The sequence below is a fragment of the Macrobrachium rosenbergii genome, chromosome 40 (genome assembly GCF_040412425.1).
Source record: "Macrobrachium rosenbergii isolate ZJJX-2024 chromosome 40, ASM4041242v1, whole genome shotgun sequence".
Classification (NCBI taxonomy): domain Eukaryota; kingdom Metazoa; phylum Arthropoda; class Malacostraca; order Decapoda; family Palaemonidae; genus Macrobrachium; species Macrobrachium rosenbergii.
The window spans coordinates 4377788-4395377 of record NC_089780.1 but is presented as its reverse complement, the minus strand read 5'-3'; the positions used below and the strand labels follow the sequence as shown (position 1 = coordinate 4395377).

The following is a 17590-nucleotide window of genomic DNA, read 5'->3' as shown; positions in this document are numbered from 1 at the left end:
GAACTTTCAAGATAGGCAGTTATAAACATTTTTAGAGGGGGGAGGGGGAGTTAGCAAATATCTGTGGATTTTAACTATTCGCAGGGAGGGGGTGGGGGTTGTCTGGAACGCATCCCCTGTGAATATGTGGGGTTTATTGTGGTCCGAAGGCCAAGAATCTGTTGCTTCACCTGGCTCATTCTCTATGGATTATGATTTTCTGTAGACTTCCCTAACTCTTCATTCTATTCTTTATCTGGGGATGGGGGTATACGTTTGCAATTTGCAGGCTTTTCTGTCATAAAGCAAGTAGGCACTTCTGGCTTCTTCTTGAAGAATTTTAGCTCTTAAGGAACCTTCATTAATGTTAATGGCTTTTTTTATGTTGGTAAACATGGCCTTACTGTATAATTTGTCAAAATAATCAGGCGCAGTTATAGTGTGGTCTCCAATTGCAACCTACAGCAAATGTTCATTAAACTTGTAAGTAATCAAGGACCATCATTGTTGCCAGGTTCTGTAGGAGAGACACCGAAACCTTGCATTAATAAGTTAATCTTAAACATACATCCAGTTTTTTTTTTCCTCTGTGTCACGTTAAGTGATGGTTTTGCGGGAACTGCTGGTTCCCCGCTCGTTCCCTTTTGTGGATTGCTGCCTCCTTACCTTCAAGTTTTTTTTGTTTTGATGTTCTCGTCGGTGAGCTGCCGTTTTTCTTTTGCCAGTCGGGTCTGGTAGGGCAGCGAGAGTAGCGGCAGCGGCAGCAGCAGCAGGCAGTTTTTGGAGTCGACGTTGGTTGAGTTTTTGAGCAGCAAATTGGAGCACGCCACGGCGGGAGCACGTCGAGGTGGAGTGTGACCATGAGTAGTCGTGTGACCACGAGCTGCTCATCTTTGATGACAGCGTGAGGCTGTCCTGACGTCTCCATCGGGGTATTCTGGTTTGTGGGGTCTTGTCCCTGTTGTGCAGCTGAGGGCTGTCTTGGTGACCCGATGGAGGACGTATGTTTGGTTTTTTTTCTTCTGCCTGCTGCTGTTTATTTTTGCCTCTTTTTGTTTAAAGCTACTTTTTGTTTATAAAGTTAATTGTTTAACTTGATTTTGTTTAGTGCTGCCTTTTGGCCTTTATTGTACTTATGTTTTTTATCTTTTTGCCAGACCTGACTCACTTGTAAATATTGTAAATAAATTAATTTTGAGCTCATTATATTATTTTTGTTGTTTTCCCCTCCTTTGTTTGTTGCATCTGCCGTCAGTCATGACAGCCCCGTCCTGAGTATATTAAAGAACCTGCATAACGACCCACTCGGGTCGTTACAATGGCGACTGTGACAGGGCGGCTCTGTTTTGGCTGGCGGGGTTGTTACAGCATTGGAGGGGATCATGAGTGTAAAAAAAAAAAAAAAAAAAAATCTTTTTTTTTTTTTTCTTTTAGGTGGGAAGGTGTCACGTTAAGTGATGGTTTTGCGGGAACTGCTGGTTCCCCGCTCGTTCCCTTTTGTGGATTGCTGCCTCCTTACCTTCAAGTTTTTTTTGTTTTGATGTTCTCGTCGGTGAGCTGCCGTTTTTCTTTCGCCAGTCGGGTCTGGTAGGGCAGCGAGAGTAGTGGCAGCGCAGCAGCAGCAGGCAGTTTTTGGAGTCGACGTTGGTCGAGTTTTTGAGCAGCAAATTGGAGCACGCCTACGGTGGAGCACGTCGAGAGGTGGAGTGTGACCATGAGTAGTCGTGTGACCACGAGCTGCTCATCTTTGATGACAGCGTGAGGCTGTCCTGACGTCTCCATCGGGGTATTCTGGTTTGTGGGGTCTTGTCCCTGTTGTGCAGCTGAGGGCTGTCTTGGTGACCCGATGGAGGACGTATGTTTGGTTTTTTTTTTTCTTCTGCCTGCTGCTGTTTATTTTTGCCTCTTTTTTGTTTAAAGCTACTTTTTGTTTATAAAGTTAATTGTTTAACTTGATTTTGTTTAGTGCTGCCTTTTGGCCTTTATTGTACTTATGTTTTTTATCTTTTTGCCAGACCTGACTCACTTGTAAATATTGTAAATAAATTAATTTTGAGCTCATTGTATTATTTTTGTTGTTTTCCCCTCCTTTGTTTGTTGCATCTGCCGTCAGTCATGACAGCCCCGTCCTGAGTATATTAAAGAACCTGCATAACGACCCACTCGGGTCGTTACACTCTGTCTTGTAACACAAAACAAAGGGTCATACCAGAAAGACTGCTTCCTTTGGCAAAAATGAACAACATAATGCTGGCTCTCCGGTTCATCCTGCAAAAGAAAAGTGTTTTTGGCATTTGAGGATTCAATGAGAACAAGCCTGCCTATGGAGTGGTCATTACATCCATGAGTTCAGCAGCCGCTGTGGAATTGGAGGAGTGCTCAAACATGAACTTATTAGCATGCAGAAGAACAGGAATGACTACCCTACTACTACTCCTTTGAGGGCCCTCAGGCTTGAGCATGGATGCATTTTTTCAGGCTTGGCCTGAATCAGACTCATTTGCCTTCCCCCTTGTCTACTCTAAGGAAAGTATTGAACACTGTTGAGTACAAGAATCACTAATGACTCCCATAGATCCCTAGTAGCCTCAGAGGGAATGATTTTCGAACTTTCTAGCTCTCTCGGTGGATGTCCCTTGTATTCTTCCATTAAGGAGTATTGACCCAAACTACCAAATTCCATGCAGTTCCACTAACTTCCGCATCCCATGCTTAACTGCTTGGAGATGCTCAGCCACCTCCTCCCAGTAAGGGGGTTTTCAAAGGTATCTCAGATTTTACCCTTAATCAAGTGGAGTAACAGCCGTGGCCTTGTATCAGAAGGAAAGGTTTATGTATTGCTCCAGGTGCTGCTTTTGAGGAATTTTCAGCACCCCTGTAGACATCAAAGTTTCTCTGCTTTCTTAGGTATAGGAAGAGTTTTTTGCTCTCTACTTTCGGGGGGTATAGTTCCATGCTTTCCTTGGTATTGCATCATGTGTAATTGGATTTAGCTAAGGATAAGCACCTTAAGGTGTTCAGATCAGTTGAGATTGAAGCCCCTAGAACTCAGTGTCAGTATCTCTCTGGAATTTAGACATAGTTCTAAAATTTATCTGCAGATCCTTTCAAGCCTCTGGAATGAGTTCCATTAAAGTACTAACTGTGAAACACATTTTGTTAGCACTATTGGCATTTAAAAGAGTAAGTTTATTGCAAGCACTCTCCTCAAGGCTGTTATAGAGTGAATGCTGTTTTATCTTATGTGCCTTAGAACTGAAGCTGATGCTAAGGCTTAAGTTTTTCAGAGAACTGTAATAATTTCAGATTTAACCTCTTTGATGGGAAAAAAAGAGGAAACACTTCTTTGTCCTGTTGGGACAATTAAAATTTGTTTAGCTAGGTTAGGCCTGGAAGAGGCAAAGTTAGCCTTTTGTTTTGTGGTTTAGAAAACCCAAAGCCTCTTTGTCAAAGGTTAAGCCTAGAAGAGGCAAAGTCAACCTTTGTTTTGTGGTTTGAGAAGCCTAGAATGTTTGTCAAAGAACAAGATGTTCCCTGTGATGTATTTAATAGGCTAGGGTATGAGAAACTAGCTTTTACTTTGTACCTTTATTGAAGGTAAACATTCATAATTTAAGGCAGTTGTGACTTCATTTAGTTTTATGACAAATTTGTTGCTTGAGGGTGTGATTAATACAACACAGTAGATGTGCAATTCAGTTTTTGCCGCTCACTACCTTAAGTGTGCAGAATTGCATCTGAAAACAGCAAGGCCCTTAGTCCACTACTATTAGCGGGTAAAGTCTTTTCCTGAACCGAAGGAAGAGCAGTCTTTTAGGCTTTTTGTTTTGAATCCTGGGTTTGGATGTTTAAGGGAGCATGAAGGTACATATATTGTGTACCATAGTAATGTATCTGTATATCATAAAGGTATTTAATTTTAAGTGACTCATTTTTGGGGGCTTTCAGACCCAGGCACAAGGGTCCCTTCATGCCATTTCTGTTTCATTGTGGCTGAATTGAAACAGTTTTCTCCACAAGGCTGCTCCTCGCTGCTCACATACAAGAACCTTGCTTCCTGAATGGAATCCAACTTCTAACAGTAGTAAGGTCCTGAAAGGACTGTAGATCAGTTAAGAATGTTTTAGATTTCATGTAAGAAACCTTTAGCTTGACTATGTGAGCAGATTTTGTCTAGCTGGACTACACACCATCCTCTTCTCGATGAGGGAATAAGCTATCTCTAACAGTAGGTAAGATTCATCCCAGTTAATATAAATTTTCTTAATAAATTTTATTATTTGGATGCTTACGTACTGTTAAAGTAGACGCTACCCAACCTCCCCACAACGTAGTGGGCTGTCAAGAATTCTGACAAGCTAAAATATTTGTGACACACCTGGTGGAGAACAGGTGTACTAGACAGTCATCCGGGGGTAAGCCATTCGATATCTTTTGTTTGAATGCCGACTCACGTATTGGCTCAGAGATATAAGCTACCTTTAACAGTAGGTAAGTATCCAAATAATAAATTTGATTATGAAAATTTATATATTCCAGCTGCTGTGGTTGCAGCTTGCTTGTGGTGCTTTGGATTAAGGTAACCATCTGATCTGCAGATCAAAGGGTTTGTTGTCATCCAGCAGTCAAGAAAACCACTTCCCTACTACCAATCACAGCTCCTTCGACAATATCAACAATAAACCTAGCTTTTTACAAGAGGGGAAGCAAGATTCAAGTCAGGATCAGATAGAAATTGCATTTTTCTTACTCCTCCTCCTACTCTTCTGCATCATTGTGAAGCATTTCACCATGTGTCTCCTTCACCCCAGGATTTGCGTTCTCACAATTTGCAGACTCTGTGATTCATGGAATTTTGTGGAACTTATCTATACTGTAAATTATTCGCGGGATGGGCGGAAATACTTCATGGAGAGGAGATGAACGCAAGCCCAACCTCTTGATGCAGGACACTAGTCCTGTTATCTAGGACCAACAAAATGTGTGTCCCTCTTTTGGAGGTTTCAGTAGGAAGGCAGCCATTAGCTCCAGAAAGTTGATATTACACTTCCTCAGAGTAGGTGACCACCTCCCTGCTACCTGACAATCCTCCCGATGGCCTCCCCAACCTATGAAGGAGGCATCCATGTGTATTATCACTTGTATAGTTGGAGGGTTCAGGGTGACCTTTTTTGCCAGAAACCCCGTCCAGGTTCACTGCTGGAATATTTCCCCAACTTTTGACTCCTTTATTGAAGTCAGTCTGGTCATTTTTTCTGGCATGTGATAGTCAGAATTTGTTTACATTTTTTAGTTGCAATCTGAGAATTGGGTCTCCCACAGATGTGAACTGTGACAGGCCCATTGTACGCTCCAACTGATGTCTCGAAATGCTGGGCTGTGCAAGGAACCTTTTCAATTCCGTCCTTCCTTCTGTTTTGAGTATTGATGGGGAAAGACAACTGGCGTGAAGAGTATCCCAAAAGTCCTAGCCACTGAAAGTGTCTGCTGTGTGTAAGGCAGGATTTGTTCCAAAATATTAGAAAGCCTTTTGCTTGGAGCCTGTCGACTACCGCTCTTAGGCTTTGTAAGCACTCTTCTCTGGTGGACCCCCAGATTACCCAATCGTCTAGGTAGACTACCAGTTGAATTCCTTCTTTTTTGAGTTCCCTGACAACTACTGTTGTCAATTTTGTAAAGATTCTTGAGGTAATATTTAACAAAAAGGGCCATTACCTTGAATCTGTATGGTAACTTTCCCTATCAGGAACCCTAAGAATGGGCGCATGTCAGTATGCATCTTTCAGATCTGTAGCAACGTCCAGGTCCCTTGCAGAATGACCGTGAACGTACTTTGGAAACAGCTGTCATCCAGAAACTGTGGCAAACAATGTGTTTGTGTAATTTTGATAGGTCGAGGATCACTCTCCGTTCAGAGGAATCCTTCTTGGGGACACTGAAGAGACGTGCTTGGTGGCAAATATACGTATGTTTCTCTATGGCTCCTTTTAAAAGGGCCTCTTGCACGTATCTTCCCAAGAGGGGTCTGGTTATTGGAAAAACCCTCTTTGAAGTGGTGGGGGATGGATGGGACCATTCCAGCCTAGCCTATTTAGGGTAATACTCTGTCCCTAAGTGGAGGACTTCCATTGCATGTGATGCTGTAGAAGACAACTCCTGACCATACCATTCTTAATGGCCCCCACCTTTTCCTTTGCCATTAATAGCATCCCAGGAATTGCTTTTCCTTCTCCCGGTATGAGCGTCTTTGCCTACTTTGAAAGGGATGGTTTTGCTGCTGTTGCCCTTCATCTGTTGTTGTTGGAAGGATCCTTTAGGGGCAACTGGAGGCTTGTATGCCTCCAAGTCATGACGAACTTTCTTTGGTTTAGGAAGAGGAAACTCTTGAGTCTGTTGCTTCGCGGATTCCCCTTTTCCAAGAACGTATATTGTACAGTTCTGTAGTCAGGCTCGTTTGCTGAGTTGAACCAAAACAGACTCCTCCAAAAGGTCCTTACTGAAGGGGGTAGAATGTAATAAGGAAGATACATTGTGGAATGACTTATTAAAACCCATCCATGTTTCCATTCTAGCCTTGATGTGACACAAGAAAATCATAGAGTGCTCCCCATAGGGTCTGTATAAAGGTTTTGGCTAGAGCAATGGTTCTTAACCTTTTTCTTGTACCCCCATCCAATATAAATACAATACAAACATATGAAAATGATTAGTGATACAAACCTTGCTGAGAAATTATTAGATGTATTCAATTACTGAACAAAGGTGCTTTTTCATTTCAAATGAAAAGTGTCAATTAGTAGGATACAGTGATTGCACCTTATAACAGTAATTATGAGTAATATTACATAGCGCACGCCAACTCATTTTTAGTGGCTCTTTTGTTGTTGTTTCTCTTTAATGATGATGTTCAAAGGAGGTTCTTTCTTTGAAAGTGCCAGACGTATGTCATCAGTTACTTTTAAAAAAGTAATTGAGGCTATTATAGTGAGAGAAAAATGAGGAAAATACATGTTTTACTTTGTCATGGTATATATATAGTACTATTGCACTGGCTATCATGTCTCGCACCCCCAGGTTTAAGGTTTCGTACCCCTTGTGGGTACAGGTACCCCAGGTTAAGAACCACTGTTCTAGAATAGAAGGCTGGGTCTTATCTAAAATAGATGTAAAACTTCATTTTCCATTGACCTGATAAAAGGTCCTCTTCTATGGCTTTCAGTGCTATTTTCATAGGTAGGATAACTGTCTCCTTTGGCAGTTTCTCAATGCCTACTGAAGGAGGGACTAAGTGCCATTCAGTATCAGGAAATGCTGCCGTCCCGAAATTTAACGTGATGAGCTTCAATCTTGATTTTGGGCAAGTTGGTAGAGTTGTGGCCTAGCACTCGCCAGGCCCGAGTTCGACTCTCCAGCCAGCTAATGAAGAGTTAGAGGAGTTTATTTCTGGTGATAGAAATTCATTTCCCGCTATAATGTGGTTCGGATTCCACAATAAGCTGTAGGTCCCGTTGCTAAGTAACCAATTGTTTCTTAGCCATGTTAAATAAGTCTAATCCTTCAGGCCAGCCCTAGGAGAGCTGTTAATCAGCTCAGTGGTCTGGTAAAACTAAGGTATACTTAACTTTTTTTTCCTTTCATTGATAAGGTATATTTACCATCAGGAGAGAAGATACACATCGAGGTGTTGCGCCAAGGATTATCAGTATCATCAAGGGTGGTTACTGGAGCTCCTACTATCCTTTGATTTGAAGTTTCATAGCCTGAACTGGCTTTATTTATTGCCACCAGTTGTAGCTTTAAACCCAGACTCTGCCCAGGCAGGCTGTGCAGCCACTTTATTCTTTTGTTTAAAGGCTGAGAATTTCTTTCATCTTATATTTAATTCAGTGTCCAGGACTGACCTGAATTCCTGTTTGGAATCATGAATAACGTCTTTGATATATTGGCTTTCAGTAGCAAGGACATCTTTGAGATATATTGATGCTCAGTAGCAAGGACATCCTTTATACTGTTCATAATTTCCTCACAGAAGTCAGCAAATGCAACAAGCGTTATTTCCCTATGAGGGGGAGCTTGCACAAACTGATTGTTCCCAGGCAGCTGTACTGTGACTGCCCAGCAGCCAAAGAACAGAAGCCCTGGATGACTCACTATACCCCTCAGAAGATACGGACACTTCAGACGGGGCTAGGTGGATCCTGTTTGATAGCTGCATGGGAGACAGGTTTCCTTTTGTGGTATCTCATGTACAGCTGAGGGCTGTGTCCCTGGTCCTTTTGGACTCAGCAGAGCAGTTTCAGTGGCAATATCCACTTCATATCTGGTAAAAGGAACAACTCTCCAAAGTTAGGACTCCTCCTCGCCATCACAGTTGTTGATCTGGGAGGTACTAGGAACCAATGCTTTCCACTTTTGACCCAAACATGGGTTCTGCTCAGAAATGGAGGGAAACATACTCTGCCGGAGTTTTGTTGGAAACGTAGTCTCCTCCTTCTGCACCCTTACTGAAAGCTAGGACCCAACGAGACAGCTTCAAGCAAGCTGTTTCATTCTTAATACTTGTTGCCAGGAGCATGTTACAAATTTCACACATCTGGCAACTCACCATATTCCCCTTTATTTTTAGAAGGGCTGTGTTCATGGCAGGTGGTATGGGCCATATCCACTGACAAAAAGTGGACTGAGCAATTCACTGCAGCACATGTAATCAGTGGGTCTTTCATATTAGTGGCCTTGTAGTGATATAACGAACCATTATTTATGAGAAACTACTTGGTACTAGCCATCTATAATCACAAAAAATTATGCAGTTTGTAATTAATTACTATAATTAACTAGTTGGTTTAACTTAACACCAAGGTTTGGAAGTTGAACACAAAAGAAAATCGGTAACGACTTTACATAGCTATATGAATTGGTTGGGCTACTAATCTAAAAGAAAGTAGCCTAGCATATCTACTAAGTAGCCCAGATGGACCCTATTAGGATCCATACCCACTAAGGTAGAAGGTCATATACCAAAGATCTTTAAGAATAACACTGTTTAAAAGTATTACTTTAATGTAACTACACATTGTTTGTCAACTAGCAATGGTGGTACAGCACTGTAAACAAAATGACTTAATTCTCGCTGTGCAGGAGACACTGGCTCCCAAATTTAGTGAAATACATTACTAGCTAAACAATTTTTAAAACTAAAAATGTTCACCGGAACTTAACCCTATGTACTTCACTTGCTTCAGTGTTTGATGACCAAATGCAATCTAGGAGAACTTATACACACACATGAATTCTAGGTGTGTCCTCATGTTATGTAGACCAAGAGAATGAGGAAAAAGGTATGGTGCACGGTTGACACAATGATCTGCGTACAGTGTGTTGTTGCCACATCTGTAGGTCAAGGATAGGAACTGAACTTAGGCAGCCGCTGTAGACAAGAGAAAGAGCCCTCTTGTCTATCAGTGTCAACATGCACTATGCAGTACTGGCCAAGACCAACTAGAAGAGAATTTTTTGAAATCCTATGGAGCCCCTCTAGGGACCATGAGAGTAATCTTTGAGGACGAAGCAGCTCCGCTATCAAAAAATTCGTGTGTAAACAGGATTATTGTTGATAATGCTGAAGAAATTAGTGCATTATCACAAAATAGCTGATTGTTAGCTAGTTAGCAGGTCAGTGCTCATCACTCAGAATACAACACCAAACTTGAGGTAAATGTGTTATCATACGCAAGACCTTGCAAAAAATACTGGAGTACACAGGAATATTGCTTATGGCTGCAAAGAAGCTTAATTCTTGAAGTAAATGAATTTAGAGGCAGACACCTGCTAAAGGCTTTCATCGCATAATGGAAGGAAAGAAGTGTAAATTACTGAAAGGGAACAGTGAGTTACCTAATGAATAACACTGCTAAGTAGCAACGCTGCATTGAGAAAATGACCTTGTGAATTCTGTACAGAGCTGTAATGAGTGCTTGCCAACTAACAAAAAATGAGGAAAGTGATTGATGAGTACCTGAGGGTCCAGCTAGCACATGCTCTGTTGAATGAAAGACTTTTGAGGCAGGAGACATTAAAAGACTGTGAATGAGGATATATATATGATTGATTGGATTGTGGTGAAACAGATACAGTGCAGAATGACTTAGGGTATAATTTTCTTTACAGATTGCAATGAGAAGATCGAATCTGCAGAAACTCAAATGAACCTTCATAAGAACTGGTTAGAGGAAACCTCCAGTTTATTTGAAGAAGGCAAAGATCAGGTGGAAATCATTGAGGAGTTGACTGAAGAAGAATTTGAAAGGAGCAAAGGTAAGGGTATTTACCTTTTTTTGTTTTGTTATGTTCATGGATGAAAGTGTTCTTTTTTTTTTTAGGAGAGTTTTAATATTTCCATTTGTAAAGTAGAAAAGCAGTTTGTTGATTTGAAGAAATATATGGGACTATGACTGATGAAAAAGTACATAACAAACAGTTCACTTGAGACAAGCCAGTGGCCGAACTGTAATTCAGGTGCCATTTCGAGGGGAACAGATCATTGAAAAATTCTCAGGTTTAAATAGTTTTAATCAAGATGGATGCATCAGGTAAAAAATGCTAATACAGATTCCTCATTCAGATGGGTAGTTTTGCAGGAAATTGAAAGTTAAATTTTACTTGCCAGAATATCAGCAGTGTACACTGAAACAAAGCAAGTTACATTGAAGTATAAACAATACGGCCCTCTGTGTTACAAAACTGTATCTGATTGCGAAACAGTGCTGTATTTTTTTTAACTAATAATGATATGCACAAAATAATTCATAATAGTTCAGCATCATATAGATTAATGCTATAAGGGAGTAATAAGAATAATATCCTGAACCCATATAAGATAATTCTGTTTCCTGGATTGCAATACTAGCAAATGCTATAACTGTTTATTAAAGTATCGTATAGATAGATGTTGCATTCCGAATGGGTTAGGTTCTTGTATGCACGTTGGAAGCCGACTTTTGGCGTAAATATGTTTGCAGTACAGCACAATAATCCTTCAGTTATCTGGATCACCATTACCCAGAACTCAACATTATCCGACACACCCAGACCAGTGACCAAGGCTCCAAAGATATATAATATATATAAATTTCAAACATTTTTGAAAAAACCAATCTCTGGTGGTTGGCATTGTTGTGCGGCCTTAGGAAATGCTGGTAACACTGCTTACACTAAAAAAAAAAAAAAAAACTGACAAAGGGTTTTTGGGGGGTGGGGAAGGCCTCAAGAAGTTCCCACAGTGTGAGGGGTTGGATGGCTGGGCAACATGGGAGAGGAGGGCCCTAAGTACAGTAACATACGCATACTCCTTTACAGTACTTTTTGTATATTTATGCTACACTAATCTTGTTTGTAATTTACTGTATTTTCTCATTTTTTATTTTTCCAAACCAAAAGATAAATATAATCATGTGCATAGGGTACGTACCCATGCACACTCTCATTCATTCCATGCCATTGGTAAACTTGCTAAAGCCTGTTTGGTTTTGTCTTGCTTACATATGAAGTTTGCATTTTAAATATTTTTATGGTGTCTAAAGATGAAAAATCATCAGTGATAAAGTATTACTCTTGTGTACTGTTCCAATATGTGTGACAGCTTGTAATGAAATACAGTGCAGTAAAATCCAGTAAAGCTAAAAATATGGCAACACCTACATACATGTACACACTCATTCGATGGCGTTGTGAACTTCCTGGAGTTTGTTTAGTGTCTTGCTTATATGTTTATGGTACAGCAATTTATATTTCATTAAAGTGTAGCATAAATATATATATATATTATATATGTATATACATACATACATACATACATACATACATACAGGCAGTCCCCAGTTACCGGCAGGGGTTCCGTTCTGACGGTTTGATGATAGCCGAAAATCGGCCATTTTCGGCTCTTATTTGGCCATTTTCGGTGCTGATTGCCGATTTTCAGTTATCGGCACCTCTGTTAGGCATGTATTGGCACCAATACCCAATTATCGGCACCGGTAAGCGGAAATCAGTGATTTTCGGTGCCGAAAATTGCTGATTTTCATCGCTAAACAATCCCTGTAAAACCAGATCACCGATAACTGAGCCTGCCGATAACTGGGGACTGCCTGTGTATATATAAATAGATAAATAGATAAAAATGTATTAGAATGCAGGAAGAATAGTATCAAGGTAATAATGCATTGCATACTGCATATTGGTGTTACTGTTCAGTGAGGTTGCTCTCAGCAGATAAAGGGGATCAGGGATCAATTGTGAATGTGAAAGATCTTTGTTGAAATACAATTTACAAAAAATTGACACACAAAAGACCATCTATTAGTGGTCCAAATCATAACTGCTACTATTAGAAAACAGAAACTTACCACCACAAACCACTCTATCTACAAGAGATGAATCTCTGGTAGAAGCAGACATCCACACCATATATATATATATATATATATATATATATATATATATATTATATATATATATATAACTTTTTATCACATCACCGTGATTCATATACAATCAGTAAGCTACAAACGTCCTTTAATATCCAATTCGCTCTACCTCGGAAATAATATATTTTCATATATGTTACCGAAGGAGAATTTTTTAGTTGATAATAAGTCCGTCGTTTCGTGGGCTCGAACCAGCGAAGGACAAGAACTCAGGACTACAGTGGACGCATTAACCCACACGGCCAGAAAGTGAGGTAGAAGTGGATATCGGCTCCCATATACAGGCAGTCCCCGGTTTACGACGGTGGTTCCGTTCTTGCGCCGCGTCGTAACCCGAAAATCGTCGTAAAGCGGAACGATGGCATACGACGCCAGAAAATTGTATAAAAATTTGAAACAAAAGTTATGAAAGCCTTACTTTTAATCCTTTGGGTATACTGCATGTTGTTTCTTGATGTTTTACCTACATTTTGATGTGGTGTGTATCCAAAACTGGTGGTTCTGGAATGTAAAAATTTACAATTTACTACAAAGTACAGTACTGTACAGTAAATCCTGTATGCAGTAAAGTATAGAGTACTGTACATATACTGCACAAAAGTAAAATACAACATGTTATACAGTAACACAGGTGTACAGTACACTGTACTGTACTGTAATTTATACCAAAGAGTTTATAAAAGATAAAAAAAAAAAGTGAATTCCTTACTTTTATTTTGGAAACCCCGTGCTTCTTAACCCTGGAAAAATGGTGTGGCCTCATGATTCAGGGGGATTCTGGAATGTAAAAATTTAGTATTAGTGTACATATAATACTGTACAGTAGTCCTGCATGCAACAAAGTACAGTACTGTACTGTATAAATACAGAACAGTCAGTATTTTACAGTAGAATAATAAATATATAAAAATTATAAAGAGTTCGGAATTCCTTACCTCATTCAGTGATTGTCAAAGCTGTTACAACCGCAGGCTAGGTTGGGGAGATGGAGATTGTATGCGTGGGGAGCCTGCAATGATAAGGATAAAATTGCTGCAGAGTTTGTACTGTATGTGTTACACTGTTCTGTATCAGTTCAGGTATTTCACAAACCTATGTTCAACAGTACAAAATAAAAATATGAATGCCTTACCTAATTTCAGTGATTTTTAGAAGATGGAGGCGAGGATGAGGGAGCTCTAGTAAAGGTGCTGGGCAGTCTGGAATATTAGAATGAAGACGTTACTTTATATTTATCAAATGTACTGTACATATGACCATTTATAACATTAAAAACAGTGAAGAATTCAATACCTTGAGTGATTTGAAAGATGTAGGCTACATGAGGAAGGTTTTGTACAGTTCCAGTAGAGGTCAGGTTAAAGGTGCATGTCAGTCTGGAATGATAATGTACATGATAAAGATTAGAATAAAGTACTTCTGTGGATTTCATAAACAGTACACTAATTTTATAAAATGTATAACAATTTATAAAACAGAAAGTGTTCTTACCAAATTCTAGTGGTTGGCTTGCTTACTGGGATGGGCATATGGTAGATGAGAACAGGGGGGCTATGGTGTGGCATCTGCAGGTGCTTGGGAGTCTGCAATGAAAAGATAGAAATGATACTGTACACAGCAGTACTGTACTGTACTGTATAAGTATAATAACACAATTTAAAACAATGTAGGCTAATAGAAATTTCTAAAAGTGAAGAATTCCTTACCTGGTGGACATGAAATGGGTGCAGGTGCTACTGGTGCAGGTGAATTTGGAGTTGAGCAGGGGACACCTGTCATTTGTGGAATGATAAAAGATAGAAATTACCACACAGGGGTATGTATGCAATAAGCTACTGTACTGTATACAGTTTTATAAAGTGATTTGAAAGAAAAAAAGTCATGAAATCCTTACCTGATGGGGCTGGAGAGGGATAAGGTCAGCTGAGTTGGGCCGGGAGGAGGCTGTAACATGTGGATCTGGAATGATAATGATTATGTAAAGTTACAGCAAATACTAAAGCAATAGTGTACTGTACAGTGGGTGAAGTGCAGTACACTTTTTGTAACATTTATAAAAATTTATAAAACATTAAAAAAACATTAAGAATTCCTTACCTGGTGAAGTTGGAGAGGAGACAGGAGGTCCCAGAACTTCAAAACCCTGGAATTCTTCAGGGGGTCAGGACTGTCATCACTACCAAAGAGATCTGGAATGGCACATAATGAAATAAATTAGGTTATGCGATAGTAAATATAAAATTTATACCATATGTACAGTACTGTATGTACAAATGATTTCATGCATGAAAATTATAAAAATTAAACACTTAGGAATTCCTTACCTGATAGAGCTGGAAAAGCTGCTGGGGAGGTTACTGCAGGTACAGGTTCAGGCTCAGGTTCTGATTCATAGCCAGGTAGAGGTTCTGGGGAATCTGGATTAGAGTCACTTCTGCAATGATACAAATGATAAAATTTATTGGGTTATGCTGTGTATCTACAGTATGTAAATATAAATTGCAGTAACATTTTTATAAATATTATTACAAGTTATAACAATTTATATTACAGCAGTTAATAAAAATAAAGTTGAGAAATCCTTACCTAGACTAGGAGTGGCAGGTGGTGCTGAAGACTTCTTCACGAAGAAAGAGTCTAGCCTCCCTGTAGCACGTAGTAAGATCCAGCATTCCTCTGCGAATCCTCTCAAACCTGGCAATGTTAGGGTCCTCACCCTCAAATGCTGCCAAACATTTCTCCAGGTGAGCAAAACCCTCTGTCAAGCCCTTGATTGTTAATTCCTTGACCTTTGGTTGTGGTGCCTCTTCCTCCTCCTTGATCATCTGCTTCTCCAGCTCAATGAGGTCCTCCGATGACAATTCCTCTCCGTGGGATGCCAGCAGCTCGGTGACATCCTCAGCTTCCAAGTCCAGTTTCAGCCTCTTGCTTAGCCCAACAATTTTCCTTGTCACAGCCTCAACATCTTCTGCCTGCTCAAACCCCTTAAAACTATTCACAAACTGGGGACACAGTTTCTTCCACGCACCATTCAGAGTCGACACCTTTACTTCGTCCCAAGCACGTGCGATGTTCGTCACAGCATCTGCAATGTTGTAGCCCTTCCAAAAATCTTTCAGAGTCAACTCCTTGTTACCTTCAACGGCCCGTAAAGCAGTGCGTATTGTCCTCCTCAGGTAGTATGCCTTGAAGTTAGCAATGACTCCTGGTCCATCGGCTGTATGAGGGATGTAGTATTTGGTGGTAGATACACCACCTTCACATTAGGGTTCATATTACTAAGATTAGCCGGGTGACCAGGGGCATTGTCTAAGACAAGCAGGACCTTAAAAGGCAGACCCTTCGAGGCACAATACCTTTCCACTGCGGGCACAAAGTGGTCATTGAACCAGTCCTCGAAGACCATCAAGGTAACCCAAGCTTTCTTATTGGACTTCCAAATGACGGGGAGTTGACTCTTGAAAATGCCCTTAAAAGCCCTGGGATTTTCTGCCAAGTACACTAGCAAGGGCTTAAGCTTCAAATCGCCACTAGCATTTCCCCCAAAGAGTAAAGTCAGCCTCTCCTTACCAGCTTTATGGCCTGGTGCTGACCTCTCCTCCTTGGAAATGTATGTACGATTTGGCATTCTTTCCAAAATAACCCTGTCTCATCTACATTAAATACCTGGTCAGCAGTGTAACCACCTTCCCTAATTATCTCAGCCAAACCACTAGGGAAACTTTCTGCTGCTACGTCATCAGCGCTAGCAGCTTCACCTTGCAACTTCACATTGTGCAAATTTGCACGAGCCTTGAAGCGGTTAAACCAACCCCTACTGGCGGAAAATTCTTCACTAGCACTGCCTTCCCATTTTTCTTCACCACTGCCGCATGCAGCTCCCTAGCCTTCTCTTGAATCACACTCAGGCTCACTGGAACACGCCGTTGGTTCTGGTCTTCCAGCCAGATCAACAATAACTTCTCCATCTCCACTACGTTCTGGCTACGTTGCTTCACGTTAATCACCGTTGCCTTCATTGGTGCAGCGTCTTGCACATGTTTCAGAATACGCTGCTTGTCCTTCACTATGGTAACAACCGCCGTTCTGCTAAGGCCCAAGGCACGGCCTATCTCGGTGTTACTTTCACCCTTCTCCGAACGCTTAATTACGCCGCACTTGACTTCCATGGTGATGCTCTTCCTCGGCTTCTTGGATGCACTAGCATCAGATGATACATTCTGCCATTTTGGAGCCATAGTGAAGGCACAATTCACGAAAAACTGCAGCTAAAGAAAAGCAACAATGAGGCAACGTACCTAACTCTGCGGAGGCAAACACGTGAGTGAGGAAAGGGTTGTTTGGTATTGTTACGCCACGCCTGCGTGATCGACCCAGGAAGGTCGTTGTCCGTCAACTACTGTACAGTACCAATGCAGTTACATACAGAGCGCAGCTACGCTCACGAAACTAGTTCCGCTTACAAGCGCGTAAAAGCGCCGAAAAAAAGTCATAACCTTGCAATGTATTTTAATAATTGTAACCAGAAACTGATTTTTGATGATTACTGTTAAACCAGAAACGGATTTTTTTATAAATATACGTAATTGAAAAGCGTCGTAAACAGGCTGCGCCAAACGGGCTGCGTCAGAAAACTCGAAACAAACGTCGTAAGCCGGCCTGGATTTTTTAATGAATATATCTGAAAAACCGTCGTAAACCCGAACGTCGTAAGCCGGAACCGTCGTAAGCCGGGGACCGCCTGTACAAATCCCCGTCGAACTCAGGTGTTTGTATTTGGAGACGATATCCACCCACCTCTGCCATGTTGACCGTGTAGTGCGTTTGTCACACGCAGCCATATTATGACTTTTTATCACATCGCTGTGATTCATATACAATCAGTAAGCTACAAACGTCCTTTAACCCTTAAACACCGAGCCTCTATTTACAAAAACGTCTCCCGTATGCCGGCGGCGTTCAGGAGCTAGCGCCGAAGCGGAAAAAAGTTTTTTTCAAAAAATCACAGCACGCTTAGTTTTTAAGATTAAGAGTTCATTTTTGGCTCCTTTTTTTGTCATTGCCTGAAGTTTAGTATGCAACCATCAGAAATGAAAAAAAATATCATTATCACATATAAATATTGAAAT

The 17590-nt window shown here is 40.7% G+C and overlaps 1 protein-coding gene and 1 long non-coding RNA gene across 6 annotated transcripts in view; one reads left to right on the top strand and one right to left on the bottom strand.

The window, feature by feature from the left end:
• Positions 1-17590, top strand: part of uri (unconventional prefoldin RPB5 interactor) — a 203857-nt gene that overhangs the window by 76931 nt on the left and 109336 nt on the right. For all 5 annotated transcript variants that reach the window (XM_067082933.1, XM_067082930.1, XM_067082931.1 and 2 more), the window contains exon 5: positions 10147-10293. In XM_067082933.1, coding sequence (XP_066939034.1) covers positions 10147-10293 — 147 coding nt within the window. The remainder of the gene's footprint in view (positions 1-10146; positions 10294-17590) is intronic.
• Positions 12739-14388, bottom strand: LOC136826042 (uncharacterized). The gene is made up of 7 exons (XR_010849510.1): positions 14168-14388; positions 13953-14044; positions 13755-13837; positions 13594-13660; positions 13397-13470; positions 13171-13238; positions 12739-12962 (listed from the first exon to the last, which is right to left on the bottom strand). It is a non-coding gene; the product is annotated as an uncharacterized lncRNA (long non-coding RNA).